Raw genomic sequence first — 14,593 nt, 5'->3', positions numbered from 1 at the left:
AGGCCCTGAGGAGGTCCTGTAGGCTTGTTTGGTGATGTGCTGAGAGTGGTCTGCAGGCTGAGAGCTGCAGGAGCAGGGCTTGAGGTGGGTGGTTTGTGCTGTGGGGTGGTTTGCAGCTCTGCTCTGTGCCCTGTGGCACTGCGCCTGGTGTTGCGGGGATGCTGGAGCTGTGGGCTTTGCAGGGCTGTACGTTTACCAACCAAGAGAAAGCACTGGGTTTTTGTAAGAAATTGTTTTTTTTTTATCCTCTGTGTTCTGTGCAAGGATTTACTGGACTGATATCTTGTCACAATTGTATGTTTTATTCTATTTTGGCTTCCTGAGGCCTGCCTGAAGCTTGCTTCTCAGCTGAATCTCAATGCAGTCTCAGGGGCAGCAGGTCCATTTTGAGCAGGTGGGAACGGGGGGAACAACACCCTGCAGAGCACTGAGCAGAGCCCTGATGTGCCCCAGGCTGGGGGGCAGCCAGCAGGGGAACGCCGGGCTCCCCATGTACAGCTGGGATGTGCTGGTGTGTGGTGTGTCTTGGCACGTGTCTTCTGAGGGCACAAATAAAAAGGCTGTGGCCATGAATCCCGTAATGTCACCAATCCCAGCGCTGAGCTGAGCTCTGTGTGCTGAACTTCCAGGGAGCTCAGAAGGGCCTCCAAGCTCTGCCGGGTGTAGCTGGTGCATGCAGTGACGTTGGATGCAGAAGGGGTGGAAGGTGGATGCTCTGCAGACCACGCTCTTTCCTTCCCTGTGCTGACAGCCGTAACGCCAATAAAACAAATGTTTGTTTTCTCATTTGTTTGATGTGCAGCAGTGGCAGCACGAGGAGCTCGCTCAGCCCCCACCTCCTGCAGCGCTGCAGGAGCATGATGCGAGCTGTAGCCACCAGTAAATGGCATCTGGGGAGGAAAAGGGATAAAGGAAAGGTTACTGTGTTGTTCTTCGTGATGGATGAATGAGCTGTCAGCTCTGTCCTGCAGTGATGGATCCCCGGGTATTCCTGGGACAGCAGGAAGGAATGCGTCTTGCAGGATTGCTTCGCTTGGAGCAACCATTTGGCTCTTGTGGGGCTGAAAAATTTAACTGAGTAACAAATTAATGGAGTTATTAGTCACTGTCTGGCTTGAATGGAAACACTTAGCTGACACGGCCAGTCCATGCCTCCATCCCTGGGCTGGGGAGTCTCCCCGTGGGGGCTGTGTGCCATCCCGTGCTGCCGCTTGCCATGCCCTGCATTGCAGCACAGCTCTCGCAGGAGCACCCCATGGGGCAGGCAGTGCTGGAGCAAAAAGCAGGATCCTGCTGCGGGCCGGTGGGAGGGGCCCTGTGCAGGATGGGGCTCATTGCAGCCACGCTGCACCTGCGGAAATACAGGAAAATCGGGTGTTTTGGCCCCCTGGGATGTAGCACAGTGTGTGCAGGGGGCGAGGGGCAGAGCAGTGCAGAGCTGTCCATGCACGCTGCGTCCCTGCAGCTGTGTGTGCCCCCTCTGCCTGCATCGGTGTCACAGAGGCACCCGGAGCCCCAGCAGCCCAGAACAGCACCTCTGGAGCTCTGATCCCCACCATGCTGGTATGGGGCAGCCTGAGTGGGATGGGCTGGGAGGCTGCACACAGGCATGGTGAGATGGGAAACTCCCGACCCTGAGCCGCTTTCTTCCCATCGCCGGCCAAGAGACGTGACGCTGAGCAAAGGGGAGAAAAGCAAGGGAAAAACAAAACTCACGCTGGATTCAGAGATGGCCTTTTCACTGGCAGAATCGACGCTGTCTGCGTGCAGAAATCTTAATTTCAGATCCGGTCTTTAAATGCAAATGTGGCTTTAAATAGCTGTTCCTGCGCACACGTTCTGGTGCCTTCTGCCACGGAGCTAATGGATTGTGCTCTCTGTCAGTACATTCTTGTCTCATTTTGTATCCCCATACATTAAATTGATAGTTTGGGGGATTACAGCTCGTTCCAAGATTACATGGGTGGAGTCCCCTTTATATGGCCATGCTGGTATGTAGTGAATTTGAATTGGCACAGCAGAAAACTCGAAAATTTGGAACAGATAACTGTCTCCTATCTTTATATGGGAACACCAGAGTTCTTTGCTTTATTCTGGGGTTCCTGCCATTCCAAATATAATTTATTCTTTTATATAACTGTTTTCATATGATACACTCTTCAGAGAGGATAATGATTTGGGGAGGAATATAATCTTTTTTTTTTTTCTTTCCCCTCCAAGGCTGTCTTCCCAATTAATGAGATTGAGAACACGTTCCAAAAAGCTTTTTTCCCCCTCTGGGCTTTTTAAAATGCTCTCAAATTATTCTGCAGTGTGTCTCGCACTTCCTTGATGGGGTTTGGTGCCTCAGCACTTAGTGGTGGTCAGGCAGTGCGGTGTGAAGCCATGCGTGGGGCAGCAGCAGAGCGGCGCAGGGAGGCCCATGGGGAACCGTGTGTCCTTCTCTGCAGGGCTGCTGGGGGAGGGATGATGCTGGAGAAGTGTGTGACACCTGGGGGGATTCCCACAGACTTACAAGCTCACAAGCAGCAATGATGGTTTGGGACAGCCTTCTCTATGCTGTGCATCCCCAGCTCTCTCAGCTTGGCCCATAGGAGAGGCGTTCCATCCCTTGGAACATTTGTTGTAGCCCTCCTCTGGATGCACTGCAACAGCTCCATGTCTCTCCTGTACTGAGGACTCCACATCTGGACGCAGTGCTCCAGGTGAGGTCTCACAGCTCAGAGCAGAGAGGCAGATCTCCTTCCTTGCCCTGCAGGCCACGCTGCTTTGCTGCACCCAGGATCCATTGACTTTAGGGCTATGAGGGCACAGTGCTGGCTCTTACCCAGCTGCCACCCCCAGTCCTTTGCAGCAGGGCTCTTCTCCACCCTTCCATCCCCCAGCATGGTTTGCCATGACCCAGGTGCCATCGTGTCCCAGCAGCTGCAGCCAGCAGAGGGGAGCAGCAGGGAGGAGCTGCCGTGTGTCTTGAGTGCCAGGCTGAGCATCAGGGGCTGGGCAGCTGCCCCCCATCCGCAACGGGGCAGAGAGGAACATGGGCTCCACTGGCACCTGCACGCTGGGCTCCCTGGTGCATACAGTGCTGTGTGAGGCTGCACAGCACAAGCTCAGCTCTGCCATCACCGTGGCCCAAGTGCTTGGGTACGGGTTTGGGGGGTGGGCTTTGATCAGCATTAACCCACCCGTTTGTTTTGTGGAGTTTTTCTTCCAACATGGAAAAAAAAAAATAACCTCCCTCGGTTTTGGTCTCTCCTTTTGTTTGTGTGGGCATTGGTTATTCTGGGAGCGCTGAGCCAGATTTTATTGGGATGACTGAGAAAGCTGCCACCTGCGAGCAGCTGCTCGTCTTTGGGCATCGTTTTGGTGTCATTTCTGAACAATTGCATGAGGCTTCTTCAGCCCTTGCTCATAATGTGGTTCTCCCAGGGACACTGCCCAGAAAAAAAAGATGAGCTCAGATCATGCTTGGCAACATTTCAGGGAGTAAAAAGTGCAGCAGGATTGATGTGTGTCGGTGGGAATAAATGGGTCATGCAGAACTGCATCGGCCCCTCCGTGCCACCTGGTTCCCAGCCCCGTGGCTGCTATTTCCCAGTGAGGCTCAACTTCAGAGCTCATCACTGTCCTTTACAATGGTCTCATGTTTGATGCTTGCATAAGCCCTCTCATTGAGCACCTCTTTTCCTCTTGGTGTTTTTGGTGATGCTGCACTTTCAGGCAGGCTCTGAGCATCATGTGGAGCACTGTTCTTCTCACAGCAAGGGCAGCAGCGGCAGCACTGGCCCAGATCTGCGATGCTGGTGTAGGGAAAGGAAGAGGGTCCTGGTGGTAATGGCTTTGGCCCTGCTTGGGACAGCACTTTCTTAGTCACATTGGCCAACAGTCCAAAAGTGGGGGAGATTTAGGTGAGATGTTAGGGGGAAATCCTTCACTCAGAGGGCGGTGAGGCACTGGCACTGCTGCCCAGGGCTGTGGGTGCCCAACCTTGGAGATGCCCATGGCCACGGATGGGCCTTGGGCAGCCTGAGCTGTTGGGCACAGCCCACGGCAGGGCTGGGGCTGGGGGCAGGGAGGGCCCTTCTGACCCAATCATGCTGGGATTCAGCCCTCCCATCTCAGCCAGGCAGTGTCCTTGCTCCCAGCCATCATCTCCATTGGGATGTGCCACGTGCAGGGGCTGCTCCTGCCCCACCAGTGCACTGGGCTCCATCCAAGAGCTGTTCACCTCCATCTCTGGAGCGGAACGGCAGAGCTAGGCGCAAGCCTCACTCAAGGATTTGTTTTAAAAATACATGCCGATAAAAATGACTCTCTCCATTATTTCATTAAGGGATTTCAAACGTGCTTCCTAAGCCCTGAGTCATCAATGAAATGAGCAAGTGGCAGCAGCGCGGCGGCCCCGTGGAACGTGACTCACGCTGCGGTGTGGGATATGCACTGAGCACAGGGATGCTCGCACCTCAACCCCCCCCCCACCCTATGGCATCAGCAGAGCCCTCTGTGGCTCTGGGTTTGTTTTGCCTGTGGATCTGCAGCTCCCAGAGCCCCCCTCACTTGGTGTATGGCTCTCCTGGCAGCCAGCAGATCCCCATCTAGTTGCGTGTGAGACGGCCGACGTTCAATGTTGTGTTGTATAACTGCAGAGATAAAAACTTCTGTAGGCCGTATCAATGCAGGAGAGATTGATCTTTCCACCCAGAATGCAGAGGAGTGTGCCAGGCCATCTTCTGCTCTGCTTCGGGAACTCTCTGTCTCTCTCAGTCCCCTGGCACAGGTGGGGGAAGCGGAGCTCATCCCAGCTCCCTGCATGCCAGCAGCTCTGCCCAGCTCTGCGTGGCCTATCTGGTTGGTGTCCTCACACCCCCATAAATGCTGATCCTCTCCTCTCTCTGGAGATGGCTTCAGCTCTGCTGTGTGCCGGCACGCTTCTCTGAAGATTCAGGCTTTGTGTTCCCATCCTGCTTCATCCCTCTCTGCTTCATTATGGCGATCCATCCGCCTGGTGTTGCTTCCATCAGCCACTTGTCCACAATTCCCCACCTGTCACCATCAGCTGAGATCACCCCACGTTCTGCAGCGGGGCCAGGGCTGTTGGTGCAATGGGACTGGGGCCATTGGTAAAATGGGGCTGGGGCTGTTAGTACAGCGGGATCGGAGCTGTTGGAGCAGAGGGACTGGGGCTGTCACTGCCCTGGGTGACGCTGCTCCTCACCAAAGGGCTTCCAATTACATCCCGCATAGATGGGATGCCAAGAGCACATCCTCACCCCCTGCGCACGCTGAGGAGAAAGAAATGAAATGTGGGGGGAGTTTTGGCTGTGTGCTGCGCACAGATCCTCTCTCTTCTGGGAAGAGGGCAGGGAGGGCTGTGTGGGGGCTGTGGGGAGGCACGGGGCGGGTAGGGGTCAGCCAGTGGGGTGCAGGGCAGCCAGGAGCTGAGCCTGGGCTGCTGGCCCCGCTCCAGGCCCGACTCCTTGGACATGGTGCTGGAATTCTGCTGTCCCTCCTCAACTGCTATTTTCTCTTAATAAGGCTCCAAATGAGATGTTTTGGCTAGCCATCATTACAGAGCTCCCCGCTTTCTTGTTTTGTTTTTCCTCTCTCCAAAGCTAGTGCCTCGTTGTTCTATTCCAGCTATCCAATACCCCCTGAGTTTTCCATGACTCTTAAAAACCAGCTGCTCAGTGTGCTTGCATTAACCCATTCCTTGCCCCCTGGGGTTGCTGCTGCCAGCTGTGGGGCTCCCAGTGCCAGCCGTGGGGCTCTCAGTGTCAGCTATGGAGCACCCAGTGATAGCCATGGGGCCATTGGTGTCACTTTTCAGGCTCTCAGTGCCAGCTGTGAGACCCTTGGTGCCAGCTTTGCCTTTGCCAACTTTGTGCTGGGCCACCCCAGGCTCTGAGCTGCCTTGGGACAGTGGCAGCCATCCTGCAGAGCTCTGATGGTGCCAGGCTCTGGCAGTGGGTGCGGATTCCTCATGCATCAGGTAGTGGTGCTGCCACCAGTTCTCCACCATCCTTGCTGGATAGCGGATGAATCTGAATTTTTCATGGCTTGGGAACTGCTTTGTAGCCATAGTTGAGGATCCAGCACCCTGGGGTTTAGGTGGCAAGTCTAAGGAAGTAATGCCATACCCAGGGGGAGTGCTGTGCCCAATGTACAGGTGCTGTTCCCAGGATGGAGACTTGCTTTTGCCACATCGACAAGTTTGTGTGCTTTGAATGAATGGAGTGAGAACGAGACGTGCTGGTTGGGGATGGTCCAAGGATGTTTTCCTGGGGAAGACCATGAGGACGGTTCACACAGAGGCTGCAGAGGGGCCTCTGCTTGTGGGAGGCAGGAGGAAGGCTCAGTGAGGAGGAGGAGGAGCATTGCAACCTATAGAAGAGACCTCAGTGAAAGCCACCTCGTCTTGGAGACCTGCTTGGTGTGAGGTGCGGCTGTCGGCTGCAGCACAGCTCCCATCGCATTGCCCTGCGCTGTTCCTGCCCCGTTCGCATCCCATCATCCCATCATGTGGGGCTCCGCTGTTGCTCACTGAGTTCTGCCCGGGCCAGGGCTCGGCCACATCCCGGTCTGTAGGACAGAGCGAGAGCAGCGCAGCCCCTGCTCCGCGCTCCCTGTGCCGTAGGTTTGGCTACAGCCTCGGGGCTGGGGGCGGGTGGGTGCCTTCAGCCCCAGGGAAATGTGCCGGAGCCCGGCCGCTGCCCACGGCCGCTGCAGGACTGCGCTGCGCTGAGCGCCCGGAGCTTTCCTCGGGGCTGGGCAGGGAGCGCTCCCAGTCCCCATTAGCATTCGGCCCCGCTTCTGCTTCGGCGCTCGCCTTCGCGATTGCCTGGCAACCACGGAGCAAAACTACAACAGCTGCCGGGCCCGGCGTGCCTCCTTCCAGCCGACATACGGCCGTGGTGACGGGGACAGGGAGAGGACGGTGGCACGGCCACCCTGTGCCGCTGCCCGGGACCCCGCGCTGGTGGGCTGCGAGGGCTGGGCCGTCCCTGGGAGCAGGAGCAGGAGGAGGTGCGGTGGCTGTGCTGCTGCCCTGGCTTGGTGGGTCTGTTTGTCTGTCTGTCTGTCTGTCCGAACACCTATCTGTCTGCCTGCCCACCCATCGATCCATCCGTCTGTCTGTCTGTCTCAGTGTGTCTGAGCGTCACGCTGCACCCAGTGCATCCCTCTGTCGGTGGGGGCCTTCCTGTGCTCACCCCATCCCCTCATCCCTCGGGGCTGGGATGGCACTGGGCTTCCAATGGCACGAGCTGGTGGCAGTCGTGGCATTCGTGAAGGCGCGGGTGTGTGGTAACACGCGAGCGTCGGGCTGTGCTCACTTTGCACGTTGTTGGGGTTTTTCTGGACAGAAGAACATCATCAACCTGTCCCCATGCCTGTGGGTCTTCCCGCTGACCCCACACCCTGTCCTGCTTCCAGCCTGCCCTGATTCATGGTGCCACACTGCTGCAAGCGGTGACAGATGTGGATGTGCTAGACTCGGAGCCAATGCATCCTCGTGCTGCTGCCATGACCCTTTCTCAGCACAGCCCTGGTGGCTGCAGGCTGTGCCTGCACTGTTTTAGGGGATGGAGGCTCTGAGCTGGCAGCCCAGAGTTCCCCCAGCCTGCCCACCATACACACAGCCCAGGCACAGCTCTTCCTCCTCACACGTCTTCATCAGTGGCATTGCTCGGCCATGGGTTAAAGGGACGTAACTGTTTTGTCTTCTGTCTTGCAGAGCCTGGGGTCAGCAGACAAGAAGGACTTCTACCAGTCCAAGTAAGTGCCAGTGGTGTTGGTGAGTAATTGCGTGGAAATGCCCGGTTTGTCCGTATTGCCAGGCAGCTCGGGCTTGCTAAGATTAGACATCTCGGTGTACAGGAATAGCTGCAGCAATTACATGAGCAGGGATGAGAGTGAAGGGCTGTCAGTCACCTTGACTTCGGGGCATCTGCAGATTGTTAAATCAGATCAGGAGGAGCTGCCAGCATGGGGCCGGAGCTGGGAACCCATGGGGCTGTGCAGTGGGGCTGGGAGTGACCTGTCCACTGCTCTGCTCTGAGTGTGCACAGCACACAGCTGCTGCTGCACCCTGCATTCCCACAGCCTCACTGCAGCACGGCACCCTCCAGGCAGGCAGGTAGTTTCTTTGCTGGAGGGATGCCTGGCAGCATGATGAGCTGCATGGGGGCAAACTCTATTCAAACCAATGGTGAGAGCTTCAGTGCTGGCCCCGAGCGCGGAGCAGCTGTGCGTTGTGCTGCTGAGCGTGTTTGCTGTAGGACCCTGCGCTGCTCCTGTGCCGTCTGGGAGAAGTGGAACATCCTTCTGTTGACATCTTTTTTGTACTGGGAAAAAGATGCCATTGGTGTTTTTGAAACTGTGGAATAGTGCTCTGCCATGCGGGGTTGTCACTGGGAGGGGTTTTTTGAAAGGTGTAGAAGGGATTGGACTGAGAACATCTTTTGTCCTCCACAATTTGGTGTATTTCTTTCCTTGATGCTTTCCAATGCGTTCCTGCAGTGCTGCTCCCAGCAGTGCTGAGCCCACAGGGAGCACAAGGCAGCAGCATCCTTTGCTTCCTGGTCCTATTTATGCTTAACGTCACAGAGGCACCCCTTGGTGCTCAGGATGGCAGGGTGTTCTCAAACCCTGACAGAGCTGCTAGGATGTGGAGTGCCAGCACTGGTGCACGTGTCTGGGGGTATCTATGGGCTCCTTTCTCCGTATGCTAACAGAGGCTTTTGACATCCCAGCATGAGTCTCATGGGTTCCAGCTGAAAGGTCTGATTCAGAGCTGCTCTGTCCGCTCACCTGATTTTGGCTACCAGCTTCCCAATACCACTGGCAGCAAGAGCCTGCTGAAAACCCAGCCAGAATCATTTCCTAGGCTGCTGGATCCCACCGAGCCTTTTGGGAGACCACAGGAGCATCCCGGGGGGGTCATCGTGGATGCAGCACCAAAATCAACACACATTTGGCAAAGGATTTGAGAGATGTGTTTGTGACCTCTGCTGACCAAGGTCTGAGATTTCCATGCTGCTCACTGCAGTGCTGCTGTGTGCTTTGACCACCACGCTCAACAGAGCCCAAAGCAGCTCTGGTGTCCAGGGATTGCTGAGGATGGTGATGGCCATTCCAGCTCCTGGCCCACGTCAGGAGTGGTGAATCCTGGCTTCTTTTGTGTCCAGGAGGCAGAGTTCCCTGTTCTGCATTATGTGCAGGAATGCTGTTTGGATTGGGAAGGCTTAACCTCAAATAATTACATCACCTGAGAGCTGATGGAGGTAGAGAACACCTTGGAGAGAGCAGCACATAGAAAGCTGCCAGAGCTGACATTCCCAAGAGAGGAGCTGTGGCCATGAGCCCAGCACTGAGCCAGCAGCTGCACGAGTTTTACCACCTGTGTTGGCTGTGCCAGCCTCACGCTGAGAGCAGCACTGGCACCTCCATGCTGCTCTTCCCAATGGGCTGTCAAGGTGTCAAGACATGCAGGACACATCCTGGGCAAATCCCATCTGATCCTGTTTGGGGAGCAGCTCCCACCCGCTCTGCCCACAGCTCCAAAGCCTGGTGCCACTGCATGCCTTGGCACAGGGAGCTGCTGAGCAGGCTGCGGTGTTGGGTGCGTGCTGGGACATCCAGAGCCCCTTCTGTGTTCCTGGTAGAGGCCCCTTGTGAGTGTTGAGGAGCAGAGCATGGGACTGTGGCGGCAGAACGCTCAGTGTGCAGAGCACTGCGGGTGAGTGAGTCCCCCCCATTGGGGCCGGGGAAGGCTGCTGCTTCCTGGAGGCGTTTGCTCTTCGGTGTCAGGCGTGGACTGGTTTCTTTGAACCAGGAGAGAAATGTTGGTTGTAATAACGATCATAAAGCCCCATGTGAGCGCAGACCGAAATACCTGGATTTAATTAAAGCGCTGCTGATTTGCTGCAGGAGCTGCTTGCGCTCGCTGCCCTCCTCTGCTGAGAGCAACGCTCAGCTGTCAGGAGCCGCTGTGCTGCTCGTGTTTGCAGGCACTTGAGGTGTCAGCACTGACACTGCCCTCATCCCTGTGTGCAGACGTGGCCGTGCTCAGCCCTCTGTGCCCCTGGAGATCCCACAGCCCTCCCGTGGGCACTTTTCAGGGCTCTGTCCCCGTTCCACATTCAAGGCTGTCGCCCACCTTCCGTGTGAAGCCTCAGAGGTGTAAACACACCACCAACCTCTGAAACCTCCTTATGTAACTGCAGCATCTCGTGTTTGTTTTGTCTTGCAGTGTTCATTAAGCCAAGTGTCTGCGGCTAATTTGTTATCACCCTGCTCTTAAGGTGGATGTCTTACACTGAGACCTCTCTGTGCCAGCACAGGGATGAAAGTGAATGTTTCATCTCTGAGTCATCCCCTCGTAACTCCTTGGCATCTTTAAGGATCTAGAAGCCCATATTTACACCTTGGAAGCATTAAGAGCCATCACAATAATCTAGATGTGTTCCAAAGCAGGGTGTTCATTTCACTGCCTCCTTAACTCAGGCACTATCATTACAACAGTAATAGCAGTGTACCTGTGTGCTGGGTTTGACTTCTTTGCAGTGCCCGAGAGCCAGAGAGCCGCTCAGCTGGGATGCTGCAAGGAGCAGCAGTGCTGCCAAGTGCCAGGCAGTGAGAGGAGGAAGGCCAGGGGAAGGGAGGGGTGATGGATGGTGCCAATGCTGCAAGAGGGTAGGGAAGGCAATGCCCAGCCCATCTGTGAAGCCACAAGGTTCTCAACACTGCAAGAAATTGCCCAGAATGCCTTCACTGAGCTGGAGGATGCGTTGCCCAGCCTTAGGAAGGGCTCTGAAGGCATGAGTGACAGCTGAGAGGCAGCAGAGCCCTAACCCAGGCTTTAGAGTCAGGGAGTTAGCTCGTCCACATGCAGTGTAATAAAGCAAAGAAGATTCCATTGCTGGGCAGGGTATTGTAGGCAGGGGCTGAGCCACTGGAACTTTAAATATATATTTTCCCCATGGGTTTGGACGGTGGATACAGAGCCTATGTTATGGGCAGGTGGAGAGCTTCGAGCCTCTCCAAGTGCTGGGAAAGGAAGGGAATCCTTCCAAGGTGCTTCTGAGAAATGTTGTGGTTCAACAAATGTCACTCTGGGGATGGAGAGCAGAGCAAGACTGAAGCTGATGGAAGAGGAAGGCTAGCAGGGGTGGGTGTGAATAGCAGGAGATAGGGATTGCCTTGGACGTCTGCAGAGAGCAAAGATGGTCCTGCAGGGGAGAGGATGGGACACAGCCTGGAGCTGTGGGCTGGGAGGGCCATGGCAGGTTCCATGGGCAGAGGCCCCTTCTCTCACTGTGCCTGGGTGGCACCAGCATCAGTGGTACCCGGCCTGGGACCAGGGATGAGGACGTGCTCCCAAATGTCCCAGCCCAGGGGACAAGGAGCTGCTCAGCTCCACCCCACACAGGACGGGAGGAGCAGTGCTCCATGCCGGCTCAGTGCTGCTGCGAGCTCTGGCAGAACAAAGTTTGGGGTTTAGTTATTTCTGTACAGCTTTCAATGTGTTAAGCGAGCTTTCGATGCAGGCTCTCGCTGTGCCGGTTGTCATAGAAACTTGAAGGGCTTTTTTTCTCCTATCCCCCCAGCCCCTTTCTTTAAACCAAAGCTGGTTTTTTTTCCTTCATAATTTCACTTCCAATGCAATTAAACCTGCTCGGTCCCTGCCACACCAGGAGTTGGTGCCTTTGCACTGTGTCTCCTTCTGTCCTCACCTAGGGGTGGCACACCTTGGCAGCCCTGGGTCCCAACCCATGGGGACTCCAATGTGTTGGGGGTCCCACGCTGTGCCCGAGGCCACACATGGGAACCCATGCCCTCAGGGCAGCAGCAGGGCTCACTGGGCCATGCTGGGGCCAGCTGGGAGCCCACTGCACCCTCTGCAGCCCTCCCACATCCACCATGCCTGCCATTAATCACGGCTGAGGAAGCAGGCGCAGGGGGGTTGGGTTTGTGGCTTTGGTGGAATGGGGCTGTCACATTGCACTGTGCAGGCTGTGGATGCTCTCCGAGCAGCATCCCTTCCTCCCAGCTGCTCCAAGGGACCTAGTGAGGACCTGTCCCTGTGCCAGTCCGCTGGCTCTGCCCCTCTCCATGGAGTGGGGCATGTGCTGCTTCCTCCTTGACCCATGCTCTGGTCTGGGGGAACAGGAGCAGAATTTCTGTCAATAAATTGAACGCAGCTCAAGCTTTTAGAAGCAGGACATTTTCCCAGCCCTCGGATCCATTTTGTGGCCCGTCTCCCTGCGGCCCCTCTGGTTTCAGCGTCCCACTTTAAGCACAGCATCTTGATGGCAGGAGTGCTGCCCTGCGTACAAAGGTACCTCCCCTCTCCCACAAGAGCCACATCAGCCCTTTTTGCCACAGCACCACATTAGGGCCTTGTGCCGGGCTGTTCACCCGTGGTGACCTCCAGAGTCCCTCCCTCACCGGGACAAGTCTCTGCCCCTGAGTGTGGCAGGGATCCATTCCACAGTGCTGGGCGGCCTCAGCTCGCGCAGCTCAGCACTACTAGGCAGCCCACATTTCTCTCTTTGCCCCTCAATATTTCCTGTTGCATCCATCTTTCTGTCATCCACTCATTTTCCCAGTGAGGATTCTGTTTTCTCCCCAATCACCGATGGAACCACCACCAAGCACGCTCCCCTGGATCTCACTGAGAACACATCTCTGCACTTCCCTGCTCTGTTTGGGATCTGCCAGCCAGCTCCCAGCCTGTTCAGTGTGCTTCATTGGCTCTGTGTAGCTTTTCAAATCAGAGAGTCATGAAGCACTGAGCGCTCCGCTTGCGCGGGCTGCGTGTGCACGCAGTGCTTTTACAACTCAGCCTGCATTCACTAAAGAGCAAAATCAGGTTCATTTGATGAGATCTCTTTCCCATGAAGACCTGCTGGCGGGTTTTAATTACAGCCTGCACCCTTTAATCATTTCTTAATTTCACTCAGATGAGCCCAGGCTCTGGGTCTCAGCCCTGGCCGCTCTGCAGCCAACTGGGTCCCCCTCCCCCAGGCTCTGCACAGCACAGTGGGGCTGCCTGCCCCCCAGCCCCACAGCCTGAGCCCTCCCCAAGGCACCGTGGAACCCAATGATAGCTGTGCTGTTCTGCCTGTTCCAGCTGTGCATTTTCCTCATCAAGTTTCTACACATTTTAACTCTTCATTTGGATTGGCCTCTCTTTGTTGCATATTCCATTTCCACACTGAGCCCTCACTTGGCAAACAGGGCTTTCAGCCAGTTGCTCATTTTCCTACCTGTGAAACTGGACTTTGCAGACATCTGACAAACTCCCCATGAGAAACTCTGTATTTTTCCCCTCACTTTTTCAAAGCCTTTCCTTGCAGTGGATTTATCCCATTTCCCAGGCATAAGAACAGCCATTCTGCAGCCTCATGCATGCCCAGCTGGCTGCCACCATCCCCTGTTGGTCTGCAAGGATTGCAAGCAGCCTTGTGTGTGCCTGAGTCCAGCCTTGAATGATGAGGAGTTGGCCCCAGGAGTGCTTGGAGATACACATGCTGTGGTGCTGCTCACCCCTGCTGCACAGAGGCTTCAATCTCCTGACCATGGGAATCATTGCAGCAGGTTTCAGTGGTGCCAACTGCGTGAAATCTCGGCCCATGAGTGAAGATTTCCAGTGCCTCACTCCTTACTCAGCCTCACTGCTCCACAGGGCCATGTGCTGCAGCACAGCAGTTTGCTGCTGCAAAGGCAAAAGCTGCCCGTGCTGGTGGAAATGACAGCATTGGCTTTGAAAGCAGTGAGCCTCCGGGTTTCCGTCCTTGTGCTGTGCTTCTGGTGGGGCCATTTGCTGTGGGAAAATGAGGGACCATCATGTGAAATGGGCTGTTTACCTGGCTGTGCCACACAGATGTGGAGATAGTGCTGATTTGCTCTGGAACCAGTGCGTCTGAGGACATGAAAGGAGGAAAGTACATTGGTTTTGCTGCACCCTAACAGCAGCATAGGGGAGATCTGACATCTAAGCTCGCCCTCAGGTTTTGGCCATCAGCAAAGGCAGAAATCAGAGCAACACGCCGACTGCCTGGGATGTGGGGCAGAGGGGAGGGCACAACTGCTTGGCTGTCCCTGCAGGTTCGAGACACTGTGTAAGGCTGCAGCACCTCCAGCGTTGCTGAGAGGCTCTTGGGGACATGGATCCCACCCCATGAGGGCTCCTTCTCTGCCCAGGCTGCACATGGAGCCTGGCTGCTGGCCCAGGACATGTCTCTGCCACATCCAGAAAGGGCTGTTGGAGAGAGGGTGAGCCTTTAAGAATAACTAAAGGGTCACTGGGCAGTGATATTTTCTCCTAACTGAAGACCTGATGGAGTGAAGCTGTGGGTATGCAGGAGGTGTGCTGAGCTCCAGCACTCGAAATTCAGTCCCTCCCAGACTGAAGGTGTTCCAGCCCAGGGCTGTCATGCAGCAGAGGATGTGGGAAGGGGACACAGAACCCCCTGGGACCCTTCTGTATGGGCTGGGCACCACATTGTGCTCTGGTCTCACTGCTCTTGGTTTCACTTCTGGCCCCACACCAATGCACAGACCCATAGAGCACCTGTGGTGTGCTCAGGGG

The 14,593-nt window shown here is 55.7% G+C and overlaps 1 protein-coding gene across 11 annotated transcripts in view; it reads left to right on the top strand.

Moving 5' to 3' along the window:
* LOC125700636 (ankyrin repeat and fibronectin type-III domain-containing protein 1-like) overlaps window positions 1–14,593 on the top strand; it is a 132,766-nt gene that overhangs the window by 81,266 nt on the left and 36,907 nt on the right. For 9 of the 11 annotated variants that reach the window (XM_048961593.1, XM_048961598.1, XM_048961599.1 and 6 more), the window contains one exon: window positions 7,733–7,773. In XM_048961593.1, coding sequence (XP_048817550.1) covers window positions 7,733–7,773 — 41 coding nt within the window. Of the gene's footprint in view, window positions 1–6,847; window positions 7,054–7,732; window positions 7,774–14,593 lie in introns of those variants that run through there. The other 2 variants (XM_048961603.1, XM_048961605.1) reach the window with 2 other exon arrangements.

Source organism: Lagopus muta, chromosome 15 (genome assembly GCF_023343835.1).
Source record: "Lagopus muta isolate bLagMut1 chromosome 15, bLagMut1 primary, whole genome shotgun sequence".
Taxonomy (NCBI): Eukaryota; Metazoa; Chordata; class Aves; order Galliformes; family Phasianidae; genus Lagopus; species Lagopus muta.
This window is presented reverse-complemented; position numbering and strand designations above follow the sequence as displayed.